This window comes from Contarinia nasturtii, unplaced genomic scaffold (genome assembly GCF_009176525.2).
Source record: "Contarinia nasturtii isolate CC-2019 unplaced genomic scaffold, AAFC_CNas_1.1 Cnas_scaffold_414, whole genome shotgun sequence".
NCBI classification, from domain to species: domain Eukaryota; kingdom Metazoa; phylum Arthropoda; class Insecta; order Diptera; family Cecidomyiidae; genus Contarinia; species Contarinia nasturtii.
The window spans coordinates 3,299,178-3,313,595 of record NW_022197768.1 but is presented as its reverse complement, the minus strand read 5'-3'; the positions used below and the strand labels follow the sequence as shown (position 1 = coordinate 3,313,595).

The following is a 14,418-nucleotide window of genomic DNA, read 5'->3' as shown; positions in this document are numbered from 1 at the left end:
TTGAAGCGAATTCATGTTTGTGACACATATTCTCGCAGGATTTACACTTTGTCATTTTTTTCGTCCAAACTGAATTCATGAATATGTCTTACATTGGAAATAAAATCTTGCACGAAAACGAAGAAAAAAAATCCCCAAAATATTGCGAACGTTTCACTCTGTTTGCATCTTCAGATTTTTTCCTCTTGCTTTTCGACATAAAGTACTGTTTAATTCGGTTCGTGACTACTTTTTGCACTGTTCTTCGCTGTTTTTTTTTTGTTTGGTTCGTCAGGAAGAATATATAGAAAGTTTTCATTTGTTAGTTGGTTTTGATAGAAATATTGTATCGAACTGATTTTTTCTATCTTTTTTTTGAGGGCGTACGTTGTCAATCGTGCACTTCTTTTTTTCCTTTTACGATTGTCATCGTTTGTCAGTAAATGACGCTGAGCCGATTGACGATAGTGACTTTTGTAAAATTGTACGCAATATCTGTGAAATTGAAGAACGAACGTGAACCAAGAAGGAATATTGAAATCGCCAGAATTGTGCCCATTCCCTTTATATACGACGCCCGTAATAATCACAACGCATAATCAAATCAATGACACAAGTGACAGGGTATCACTATATGAAGTTGATTTTATGCTTGATTTGTTTGCATTTTATTTCCAAATGTAACAAAATCATTGTAACATTATACAGACACCCTTATATTCATTTTGCCCACATTTGAATGATAAGAATGACATAGACACACACACACTATAACTTCATCGTCATCATAAATCTGACGTAGCGGAATAGCATAGAGAAACCTTTTTTTACTCTAATCAGCACAAAATGAAACCGAACATTAGACCTCGATTTCAACTTGAGTCCTAGTACCTATGGTTCTTCCATTGTGGATCGAATTCAATTCTACCTCAGTTTTCATTGAACTACATTTGTTTGCATTTGAATTTTCTTCGGCACGTCCGAAATTTCTTTGGTAAATTGTTGAGATCTTCATTTAATTTTACAAAATAATTTGTTGTTGGAATAAACTATCATTTTCGTAGCAGAGTTTTTGTTGAAACCATTTCACATGAAAATCACAAATACAGAAAAACATTGCAAGCACCAATTTGGCACATTTTCTTTGTCGGCGGAATGAAATGGAGGACATCTAATTTATTTGTCAATATTTTTGTTCCAACGAATGTGTTTTTTTTTTCAACAAAAAATTACCTTATGCCTTTGAGAATTGCAAATTTATGGAAAATAGACGATTTTTGCTAAACATCAACTGAAAAACTCACGCACAAAATGTATACGTAGTTGAAGACAAAAAAAGTAACCAACATCATCTCGTTGCTCTTAAATTCTCTTCGCCTTTTATATTGTATGTGCTTCGTTTCGTTTGATTGGAATTTGGTTCGATTGTGACGAAAATAAAAGGAAAAAGCACTGAAAAAGATTGAGAAAAGCGACAGGCATTTTGAAGGCAATTTCTATAGGCTTAACGTGTTCAAATGTTATTTCAGTTTGTTTTTGGATTTTGTTCCCATTTTTTCACTTCTCTTTCTCTTTCTATGTTGCGCACTTTTCCATTTGATACCTGAAACCTGAATATATATTAAATTTGTATGTGTGTTTTTGTGTTTGTGTGTGGCAGCAGCCGCTTGATTTGATTTTCTTTATCTATGTGCGACACATTCAAAGTTTTTCTGTTTTCTTCTCATTTTGTGTTTGGTTATAGCCCATTTTCGAACAATATTGTAGTTGGAGTATTTGTGGCGATGAACTTGTGCAACTGAGCTATTGACAATAATCAGAACACGGACTACTCTAAACAGTGGCAGCAGTGATGCTGCAAAAATACAGCACTAAAATAGCTAACATTGTTTCAGACTTATCAAATGAATCTGGTTTCTCTTCTTGATTCCACTTCGATTCTTTATTCTTTTTCATTGTGTATTCATGTACTGTGTCTATGTGTGCGTTTAAGTTAGATATTGTTGTATCCATAGCATTGGCATTTATTTGCTTAGCAAAAGTGTACACTGAACTATCCTCGGCTCTTTTTCCAATTTATTTGACTTCTATTTGCTAGCTTTACGGAATACTAACAATCCAATCGATGTTTTGGCTTTATGTCGATTTAAGATTATAAAAATTGTGCGTGTTTCTCTTTCTTTCGGTGTTTGTTCGTTTTTTTTTTATCCATTCATTCATACGATAAATGAATCGAAGAGTTTATCGAGTGGTTATTTTTGTATGTGTGAGTGTGTGTGCGTGTGTGTAATGATGCATTTAACCAAAGAGCCAGTCAGCCCGACAAATATTGAGCACAATTCAACAACAACACAGACAAAATCCATTCATTTTTGCTAATCAATGTGAAAAGTTTTAGTGCGCGTCGCAAATAAAATGCGAAAGGAATTAGATAAATAAAATGCGAATTCCAAAGCACAAATTATTCGAGAAAGACGGGAATGAGAGAGCATTTTGATAAATACTAATTCGATTAATAACCAATATACACATATCCACAATTTTATATATTGTAGATATACATAGATTCATCAATTTACGAACGATGCCTCGGCACTGTGCTCAATAGAATCAAATAGAATAGCATTTAGTGAAAAATGTATGCCAATTGCGAGTGCACAAGCGATAGCACAATATATTTGCGATAAAAACGAGAAAACAAAAAAAGGGAATTCAATTATATTCTACTTTCATTCCATTTATCTATTTGGCCTAAACGAAAATTCTATCGTAATTTTCTAGCGCATTTATTTTCGTTTGTTCATTGGTCGGTGAAAAATGTTTGCGGTGAAGTTTGGTGATGTGTGGCTTCCTGGTTATATGAAAATAACAGAGTACCACCAAACACACCATGCCAACAATAAAACGAACCGAAAATATCTCTATTCAAAGGCCGAATCTTTAATTCAACGACATAACGCAGGCGTGCCACCTAGCATCGATCGAATGTACGAATGATTCGAATTGCTTGGTTGAAAATTAAAATTGAGTGTATTCTATTGATGTGCTCCGGTGTGTAAATGTGTGCAAATATGAATGAGTGATGAGTTTCGCTTTTGTTTATTTTCGTCATTGTGTTATTCCATTTTGCAATTTCATTGTATTGAAAATATTTTCAATTTCGAATGAACACCAAACACACCATTAATTGCCTTTGATGATGCATTTGTCTGATCAAAAATGTATCAGAATAACGGTGAGCATAGCAATGAGTGATAGGAAAATCATTTCGCCTTCTTCAAAACAAAATGAATGCGTTCAATGATTGCACAGTGTTGATTATTGTTCATTTACCAGAAGATAGAGTGCTGATGCTTTAAAAAAAAAGAGAGAGAACATTAAATGCATTCACTTTTCAATATGACATTTGAAAAATGTGAAGTGTTCTGCTTACGACGGCTGTTATTCAATAACATAAGCATTACTTTGCTTCACGAAAATAACCAACTCTCATACCCACATTTATCCAGTAAATTTGCGTCCACTTTCTCTGTCGTTCATCGCGTGTAAAATGATGAAATACAGGCCAAACGCACATTGTAGCATTAAACTTCCCAATATACATTGGCATTCACTTCTACACACAACACACTTTTTCACCCCATCTATTTTCTGATCGAGTTTGTGCACCCCACAAAAGCGCCAGTCACATCAATCGATGTGTGTGAACGACTGAACATATCTACGGAATTCATCTACACATACATGCACACTCGCACATACAAACACAATTACTCTGCATCTAAACACACAAAAAAGTAAAAAAAAACTCAAAATCTCTTTTTCTACCCCAATAATTTAGTAGACTTTCTTTATGGATAAAAGTTAATATATTATTTAAAGGTAACATCAAATAACCTAAATCTATTTTGAGAGCTAAAAAAGATGCTGTAAAATGTAATCAGATATCGTTCTTGTTTTTTATTTTTATTTATTTTCGTTCGTTTTGTGTCTCGCTTGCGCATCACATTCGATCAACATTCGATGGTTGCAGTGGTGCGAGTTGTTTGACTCACATTTCACAATGGTGATGTTGATGTTGGTGTTATTTTGGCCATCCTTTTTTTACTCGTCTTGCGTCACATTTTATTCTAGTTCCCATTTCATTTTGTCATTCAGGCCTGAAAATGAAACGATTCACAATATTATTCCACATTACTTATCCGTTTTGCGATTGCTGAAATTATACCTTGTTACCGTTTGTTTCAATCAAATTAGTAAAGCAGGGGATGAAAGCAAGCTTATATGATGGTTAAGCATTGGGATAAATACACTGATATAGAGAAAATAAAACTAAATACGGGCTCTCTCAATCATATTTTGTTGGTTGAATCACTTAGTTCAACAGTTTTTGTACTGCCACCGCTGCTGAATAATGACTGTGCCGTTTTCCGAACAAAAATACCAACAGTGCTTATGGACAAGCACTTCGAAAATACTTCACTGTGCTTGGATATGAGAGCGAGAGTGCGCTTCCAGTGTCATAAACGATTAAAATTAGCATGATTTTTGAAAAATGGAAAGAAAACGGCAGCAGTTCACACAATTGCCAAATTAGTGACATCTGCTCTTATAATTTAATTTTTCGTTGTCATTTTTCGTGTGAATGTGTACATTCATCGACAGTTAGATAGTAGAGCCGAGTGAATGTGTAAGCGCTAAAGAAAGGGCGAGATTTTGTATATGTCTCTAGATATGCTAAGATCGACCAAACGACCGGGCTGCCTGTGCGATTGTGTCGAAGCACATTTTACCTTTTTTACTTTGGGTTGGAAACCCTCTCAACTGATACCATCACTAAATATAATATCATTTCATATTCTCAATTTCGAATTGGCAGCGGCATGCGGTTCCATTGCCTGTTTACCAGTACAATCGTGAGCTTTTGATAAAAGCGTAGTTTTTTTTTTTCATTTGTTATTTATTTGCTGTTGGCCGTTCAAAATGCGTACGATGGAATGTGCGTGTCTTTTCACTCATTCGCTCGTGCAATGTCATCGATGGTAACGACAACGAATGACGACGACTATGATGGTGACAGCAGCGGCAGTAAAGATATTAAATCGGAGCCTAAATTTGTGACATCGATTTTTTTAACTTTTATTAAACGCATTACACCGAATACGCACAAGGGATTCATTTTCGTCGAAAGAATTTTCTCAAAAACGTCCGACAAACATGTTTAAAGGAACGACGAGAAGTAGAGTGCGAGAGAGAAAGAGGGAAAGAGAGAGAAAAGAAAAAAAAAGAAAGTGGCGAACAGCTCATGGACATCAAAATTGAAGCATGTACAACATGTTCAAAGTGAGGGTTTTTCCACTGCTTATTTTGTTGTGTTTGGGATGGTGAATGTCATTTTAAACATTTCCTAATGAGTTCGGCTGTCACGTACGCAATTTGTCGCGGAGTTTTTTTTTTAATAAAATCAACTGACAGTACAGCAAAGGATATAGACACACTGTGAGAGACGAAGAAGGGGAAAAACTGCAGTACAAGGCTGAAATGAGGTGAAACTTTTTCATTAAAATGATTCTTAGCTATTCTAATCTCAAAGTCTTGGTGATCCTCACGAAGTACATATTACGTGGCAAATGTTCTCAATAAATTCGGTCGCAGGCAATAAGATGAGCGCGTTATATTTGACAAGCGCTAATGGAGTATACAATGAAATTGAAATAATATATATATATTTAAAATGGGCTGATGGTGATGCGAGCGTGCGCGCACGAAAGCAATTAGAGCACTTTCGCAATTAGAAATTGCAATTCATTTGATTACACTGAATGTGTTGAAGTGCGTTCATTTTCAGCAGTATGAGCGATTGAGAGGCAAGTGAGAGTGAAAACGGAGTCAAAACAAAACGAAAGAGAAAGGCATAGGCGATTGAAAGTGATGATAATGATGATGGTGTGATGATGATAAAATGCCGATTTTGCATGAACAATACGTTCGGAATAAAAAGCTTTGTCGCTTCACTTTTTAACTTAGAAACATTGAAAAGCATTTACTTGGCTTTATGCATGAAATCAATATGGTTCAATTTCAATGGTATTGCAATTCATCCGGACGGCATATTATTCGAAATGCAGATTTTCACTTGATGGTTTTCCTTTTGCCCCATTAATTCGTTCAGTTGTTGCGCCTGCTTGAATTTCATTTACATTTGAATTTGACTCAATTGATGCACACACACACACGCAACCGAGAACCAACTGTAAATTCGAACATATTTGAACAATCATTTAGAAAATGAAGCATTCGCTTAAAAATACACACTATGCATTACACTATTTCGACTGTTCCATATTCATTCCATCTTCCTCTGTCTCTTTCTCTTTCTTTCTGTTTTTTTTACATCGTAAATCTACATATGAAATGATGTAATGAATCTATTCGAGATTTTAACCATACACAGTTTTTGAATAGCATTGGCTTGCGTGTTATTAACTGAATCGAAGTTTTGACATTCTTTATGCTCATCTCGGCGTTATGTACATTATGTCTATTGAGATGCCATCGAATACATTGTAAAAGTATACAAAAATTGACAGCACTGAAGAAATATGAATTGTAATAGTGCGATAAAGATAGAAAGAGAGAGAGAGAGAGAGAGAGAGAGAGAGAGAGAGATAAAAAAGGAAATATACAGAACAAATGGGGTTCATTCGACGCGCAATAATTGAATCATTTTATACATATTTACCATGATATGAAGCAGAATACAGTTCGGCAAATATTACGACAATGCACAATCTGTTTTGAATCGCTTCCACTCTTTGGCATTGAATCGGATGTTGGATTTTTTTGCACTCATCCACAATGTATTATCCGTTCATTTTCAGTTATTCTCTCGCTCTCTTTCTCTCCCTATCTCTCTCTCTCTCTCTCTCCCTCTCTTTCTCGAACATATAATTTAATGTCCGACAAACGGGTAAAAAAATGTTATACACTTTTGGCTACAATTTGTGCAGTATGTTGAACTACAAACTATAGAATTCGCACGAGGCGCACAAAGAGCAAAAAATATGGCGATTGCGTGTTTGCCAATATGACAACAGTCTGAAAAATAATGAACCTGTAGTTAATGAGTACTCTCACTCTCTCACTATATATAGCATGGTGTGCACATTTGTTTTGTCAGCAATATCATAAATATTACACATTGTACATCGGCGGACGAAATTCGGTGAATGAAATGGCACAATATACAACATTAAAATCACAATTTCAAGTGCTTTGTTACAATTTTCGCGAATTAAAATCGAAATGTCGCTGGGCTGGTACACATTGGTTGTTGCGTATGTGTGCGCACCATGTCAATCCACAATCCATCTGTGTGTTCAATCTATCTACATAAGTATCCGTCTATCTCTCCACCTACAATTGTATATTATGTCGCATTACGCGACATAATACATATTTGGAATTAATTTGTCAATTTTCTCGGAGCCGGACCGACAAATGTTTTTCCTCTTGTTTGGTTTGACTTTTTCCAAAACAAATGTTCACACCACCGCTTGCTTTCACATTTATTTTATTTAAATGTTAAAATGGTAACGCTCTTTATTTGTTGCCGAGGTTTTTTTCTTTCTCTCTCTTTCTGTGTGTGTGTGTTCCCCATTTCATTCACTCATATACATATACATTTTTCTGCGAGTACAAACATTTGAACATTTGTTCCTATGTGTTCATTTGATTGAAAACATTTTTTTTCCTCTCATCTTTGAATTCTGGTTTGTTTATAGCTTTTGTACTCGGTCTGGTGCACGAAAAATTGCCGTTTATGTATTTCATATTTACGTTTGGTGGTATGCACGCGAGAAAAATTGCAAAATATAAGCAGAAGATGGAAAGTAATAGAGAAAGAGAGAAAATGAAATCCAAATAGAGTGGTTTGGTTTTCATTGTGGTGCCAACAACAATTCACTGCAAATGCCGAACATTTAGCGCCCTTTCGCAATCAATGTGACACAATCGAAGTAAATTGTGATATTCGATTTGGTAATTTCACAAAAGGGAGAACGAGGAAAAAAATGAGAGAAAGAACATGAGAGCTAAAATGAGAAAACGTTTGCTTTGCATGTTTATTGCAGCAACCATCGCAACCAATAGCTGTTCTTTGTTTGATGTTTTACCAGTGCTCGTTTTTCATTTAATAGAATACACACAATCGAAATGGTTTATGGCATCAATCAAGCCACATTCAAACACTGTACCTATATTAATCGTCAGATAATTAAAATCGAGCATCGTTAAAATATGTACACAAAGTGTTTGCAATCAATTTAGAATCAGAAAATAAAATTGAATTCCCATCAAGCTGCCACGCCGTTCCGGTGAATGAAAACGTATTTTCCTAATTAGGTAATTTCGCTTGGAACATTTTTTTTCTCTGTCTCCCTTTCTCTCATTTCCGTTCAGTTTGACTCGGAATTCATCCGTTCGCTGCCACACTCTCACCTCTAGCCAAATATTTGCTAATTCACATCCAACCATTTTGGCGACGAGACGCGCTCGTGCGCTCACCCATACATCCCGTTCACATTCGCACAAAAAAAAAAAGGGTAAATATATGAACGGACAGGCGTGTGCTATCGATGTTATGGCAACCAAGCGTTGAAAAGCAATTGAAAATTATTGTAAATAATTACGTGTAAATTCGTATTTTGTATTGACTGGAAAACATGATGGCGTTTCACGGCCTTTGAAGCACAACGCCAAAACACGTGAAAATGGGCCGTTCGCAATGACTTTAACATGGGCATAGATAATTGGAAAATGTTTGTTAGATAGAAAATTTAATTAAATCGGATTTATGAATTGAATATACATATGTGCGGTTCAGCAACAAAATCATCGGCCAAATATTTATTTCGGATCCGGTGGTGTTACACAGACTTCAAAATTGAAAATAATAATTGAGTTTCGACCAAACCAATCTCTTTTTTTTCAACAAATCCAACATAACTTTGAATCATAGATGCAAAATTTTACTTAACTTCGAATCAAATTAATGTAAATATAAAAAAGGTACGAATTTTTCCAGCGATTAGAATTACAAAAAACTTTTACTCTCGTATAACAACGGCTTCGCAAGAATGGGGAAGATTTATTCGCATGCTGTGATAAGAGCAAATGCATAATGTGATGGGGGTAAAAATTGAAAAATCAATGTGATGAAATTGGCATTCCATTATCAGCCCGTAGGCTGTTGTCTAGTTCACTTTCAATTTCTTTCGTGCTCTTTCTTGTATGCTGATGTAAAAAAAAAATACAATTTATCATCCAAGTTGGGTAACCCAGTGACTGGGTCCCAGTCAATCTAAGAATAAGATGTATAGGAAATAAGTACATACATCCTCAAGGCTTGAGGCTCCAACACACACAAAAAGAGAATCGCTGTTTTTTAAAATAATTTAGATGAACTTTATATTAGTTATTATCGAACGATGTGTTTATTATTGCTATTACATTTCACTTGAATTACATATGTATAAACAAAAAAAAGTAACAGTACCAAACAACAACTTCAAATAGAAAATAATGGATTGCGCTGAAACCCAAAATTCACGTGGAATTAAGATAGTATTCAATAATGAACCTTTTATAATCATCGTACTTTGGTTCAAAAAAATGTATAGTGTATACCCCGAATGTATATCGGCTGTGGCGAAAAGGAACAACAAAATTTTTCTTTTTGCAAAGAAAAAGCAATCAAAAAATTGAGCGAACCAAAAAGGGAAAAAAATCTTATTTTCATTTGCAATATTTTTAATGGGTGCGACACGTTCTGAGAGTACGCGAGGCGAGTGAAAAAGAAGCCATGTGTTGTGTAATATTTGCTGAATTGGTAAATTTATTTTGCATTCAAAGGGGAAAAAAAATCAAATATATGTACACGCTGACGCGCAAACCGACGATGACAGGCACGTAAAGAAACTTTTCCCTCTTTGCTTACTTCTCATATTTTTTTCTCACTTAGTGTTTTCGCGTTCGTCGTTCCACACATTTCACGTGCGTAAGGAACCGCCAGAGCACGAAACAGTTCACCATCGGACCTAAATGCTGCACAAAGCACTTGTTTAATGAGAAAATTTATGCAAATATTGAGAAAAGACGAAGCAAGCAATGGCCGTGGTTACGCAATCGAAAAGCATCATTTAGTGACAAACACCATAAAAAAGCATATAATAAAGAAGTGAACGCAAAAAAAAACAAACAGCAAACGATAGAAGAGTGTTAGAGAAGAAGAGCAAGGAACGCACCCAAAGAAAATACCAACGAAATCAAAATTGGTGTGTAATTTCTTATTCGCGACGAACGGTTTTATACATGGATCGTATACCATATCGTTAATAATGATTCGTTATATATGCCGACGAACCTTTTTCTCGCTCTTCCAAATTCATCGAAAATACTCGAGGAAATAATGTCAATACCGCGTTTTATTTTTAACTAAACACACTTCATTGCGCTGTGTCTTATCACCACACAAGCATTTACTGTTATTTTGACTTGAATGCCACCGTGCATGACGCGTACATACTTATTCATAATTTATTGGAAAAAAACGCAAAAATATTATTATGAATCAATACGATGAGGTGCGGTTTTGCCCTTAATAAACATTTTTGCTTTGTGGATAAGAATGGATCTCATTTTCATCGGACCAAATATATTTAAATCACTGAAAATAAGTCGGATAAAAAAAAGCCGTGTTCTATGCTGGTGCATGTTGATCAAATCTTTTATATCTTTTACTGATGGGTTACGCAGCCCTTCTTTTAATTAAAATATTTTTATATAACGTGATGAGATAATTACTTTATGCGCCTCTTCTACCCTTTTCTATACGCGTTTATCTTTCGTTTGTGTGTGCGCGTGTTTACGTGTGTTTTTTTCTTCTCTCTAACCTAGCGATTTATCGTCGTTTCCAGCATTCAGCCGCTATCATTCGTTCTTTCCTGCTAAAAATATCTGTTTGGTGATGGGGTTGTTTCGGGTCTGCATTACCATATTAGTCCTCTTCTTCTGTATTCTTCCATTTTTAATGATCAGCAGTTTTTTTTCTCACAGCAACGCTTTTTCAGATTGAGATGGTATTAGAAATTTACTTTTCTAAATAAAACAAAGTGTCACGGCTGGATACAATTTTTTTTGGAACTGTAAAGTAATAGCATTTACGATATTTTCCTTTGTTTCTGCTTATTAAAATTTATGTGAGCTATGTTTGTGGTCGAAGAAAAATATTTTTAAAAAATGGAATAAAAATAATATCGTTTTGAAGATTTTGCTTTGGAATTCAAAAAGCAGTACTTTTTTCTGTGCACGAATAAGTTAGTCTGTTAATTGATGTGCGCCAACTGATAATGTTGAGATGGGTCCAATGCAACCATAAGATTGAAGGAAAAATAATTTAAAAAATAAAAGTGAGAGAAATATTTTTATGTTTGAATCGCGACTGATTTTCTTAATTCATGTGCAATGGCAGTGCATACTTTTTGTTACATAAGAGAAAAACAATCGATTCAATAAATTATGACAGTGACACCAAAAATTTAATGGCCAAATCTATAAATTGTTCCATGAGATTTTCATTCACGATGTTGTTATGTGAGTTTCTATCTTTCTCGCTCTCGTCCGTTTGAGATATTCCTTTTTGCACTTCGCGGGCCATTACATTGGCTCTGAATTCATGACACGTATTGAAACGTTGTACGTGCGCTTATTGTTTTAAAAATATGGTGCGGATTTCATTGGCCTTTTGAATGAATATTAGTCTATATAGTATATTATAGTTGATATTTTATGTGTGATTTTTTTTCGGTTTGTTCTCGTTGATTTTTGGTTTGTGTGTTTGTGTGTATGTATGTATGATGGTGCAATCGCCTGATATAAAAGTAGCGTCGATATTGAATGTGAGAGTGACAAAGATAGGAAAAGAGAGAAAAAAAAGTAGCGGCACATTAAATGTGTCTGAATTACACCGGAGCCCCACCAGTTATAATTTGCCATATTAAATTCAACTCGCATCCACATTTTGGCCAATAAACTATTAGTTGCAAGACACTTTTTTCCAATCATTTGGCACCACATCACAAACGCTCGTGCTACTCATTCAGGTTTATGGCTCAATAGCTAACGCTTTGCAATAGTTCAATAAAAATAAATCTTTTTCGTAAATTGTGCTCGACCTTTACCACTCTCATTCTTTCACACACAAATGATTTGCGAATCGATTTGAGGGAATTTTTCCGTCCGGTGAATAACGGATAAAACAGAAACTCATTTGATAAATATTTCCCTACAATTGCTTTTATCGAAAGAAACGTGCCTTTGCTCTATAGACTTTGTAGTTATCCTAAAATCATACTAATCGGTAAACTTTGTTCTTTTCATTTCAGATGAACCGTCCTATTCAAGTTAAGCCAGCGGACACTGAAAACCGCGGTGGTATGTTGATCGCAATTTTTAAACACAATCTATTCCAGCTTATTTAGTTTTGATTTTTGTCATGAAAATTGATCTTAAGATTTGCATTCTAATATATACCATAGAAATAAGATAGACATTTAACAATATTAGCAACAATATGAACTCTGTGCATATGTTTAACAACTTCTAGCGTCTGTATTTTAATTATATTTATAATTATAGTATGTGTTGTGAGTGAAAAGAAAATTCAAAAACTTATGCCTGCATCAAAATCGAATAAGCTCATCATTTTTCATTTAACTGCTAAAAATCTAGTTAGTAATATACTTAGAATATGTAAAAAGATTTTTCTTTTCAGTTGATAGTTTAGACGCTTATGCTTTTAACACCGATTTTCCTTTAATACGTTTTAGTTTTTGCCACAAAACTTTTTCCCGCTGTATCGAAAAATTTAATAAGATTTCATCTCTTGCTTGACACTTTTTAATCTTTGTTTTGTGCATCAATTTATTTTCGGAAATTCATCCAAAATGATTCTTTTACGAAAAGTTTTGACGATGCTCAAGCATATAAGCAATTGACTTGGGTTCAATCTGTCTTTTTCTTTCCCACACTCTATCTCCCTCTCTGTCTCTTTGCAACACGATTTAATATAAATACATAGATTGTTCCATGCCGTTGAATAATGTCCGGAGTGCAAAGAATGAGCATGTTGAAGCATTCTCGAATAGCGAAATAACGGAAAAAAGAATGACATTCATGTGAATTGTAGTTTCGAACGCATAATATGACACGAGAATAAGGTGCTATCTATGTATGTGAAAGAAGAACCTGCACATGTTTTAAATAATATTTGAACAGAACTCGACAAAATATGAGTAAAACTGAAAATGGCAAAGCGCAAAAAATTCTATTACTCGTCGGAAGTGTTATGAAGTCTGTCGTGCATCAAAGTCGTTTTTTGAGAGGGGGCGGGTTATGTGTGTATGATGCTGTTGAACACGTTGATGGATCAGCTTTGGGCTAGCAGTTTTCGCTAAGCAAAATAAGGAAACGGTAGTTACCAGATCAAAAATCAAATAGGTCTTTGAGGAAACATTCATGTGATGGGTCTCTTTGCTGTGTCTTCAACTCAAATGTGTGTACGAGCAAGTAGAACAACAGTAGCAGTGACGTTACCACCCGAAAAAGTAGATTTCTCTTTGTTGTTTTAGTTTGCTTTCTCATAAATACTTTTTAGTTACTTTTCCATTTTCGATCTCTTTCTTTCATTTATTATCTTTTACTCTTTCTGGTCCTTCTCTCTCTCTCTTCTGCAGAATCTTCCAGAATATGAAGTTGAATTAAACGAACATAATACACTATACGCGCGCGCATCAACAACGCATATCTCACAACACCGTGCACATGCCAAAGTCTCAACGTAGTTGTCTTCCAAACAAACTTTATGTATATGTGCACCATAATCGTACTTTATTATTTCCAACGAGAAAAAAAACGCGCACGCACATACACACACATACATACACAAGATCGAGAAGAAAAGTCAAAAAGAAACGAAAAGAAAAACGGAATAAACGTATACGCTTTACTGTTTTCGACAACGGCTCAATGTCTTCTTCACAGCGACTTCGTTCTTCGTTCAGTTTTTTTCGCCTTCTTTCCACTTGCCTTTACTTTCTATATTTACTTCTTTTATTTTCAACCATGTTTTTCACATCGTCGTTTGCTTCTTTGATGACTTTTGACATCAATGCTTTCTGCAGCAGGCATACTGTTGATGATTTTGAAATACTTAGCGTTAGACCATCAACACAAAAGTATTAAGGAATCTTTCGAACAACGAACTCTTGTGATTCATCAAATTGCACAAGCTCATATAGCACGGTATTTGGAATTTTCAGCGATGACAAAGAGAGAGAAAGGAAGAAGTGGGAATGAGAGAGAGTAGTTGTCAAATGCCTA

At 34.9% G+C, this 14,418-nt stretch overlaps 1 protein-coding gene across 4 annotated transcripts in view; it reads left to right on the top strand.

Annotated features, from left to right (window-relative positions):
- The window catches only part of LOC116338785 (CUGBP Elav-like family member 4), a 124,235-nt gene that overhangs the window by 18,011 nt on the left and 91,806 nt on the right, over positions 1 to 14,418 (top strand). For all 4 annotated transcript variants that reach the window (XM_031764251.1, XM_031764249.1, XM_031764250.1 and 1 more), the window contains exon 2: positions 12,423 to 12,471. In XM_031764251.1, coding sequence (XP_031620111.1) covers positions 12,423 to 12,471 — 49 coding nt within the window. The remainder of the gene's footprint in view (positions 1 to 12,422; positions 12,472 to 14,418) is intronic.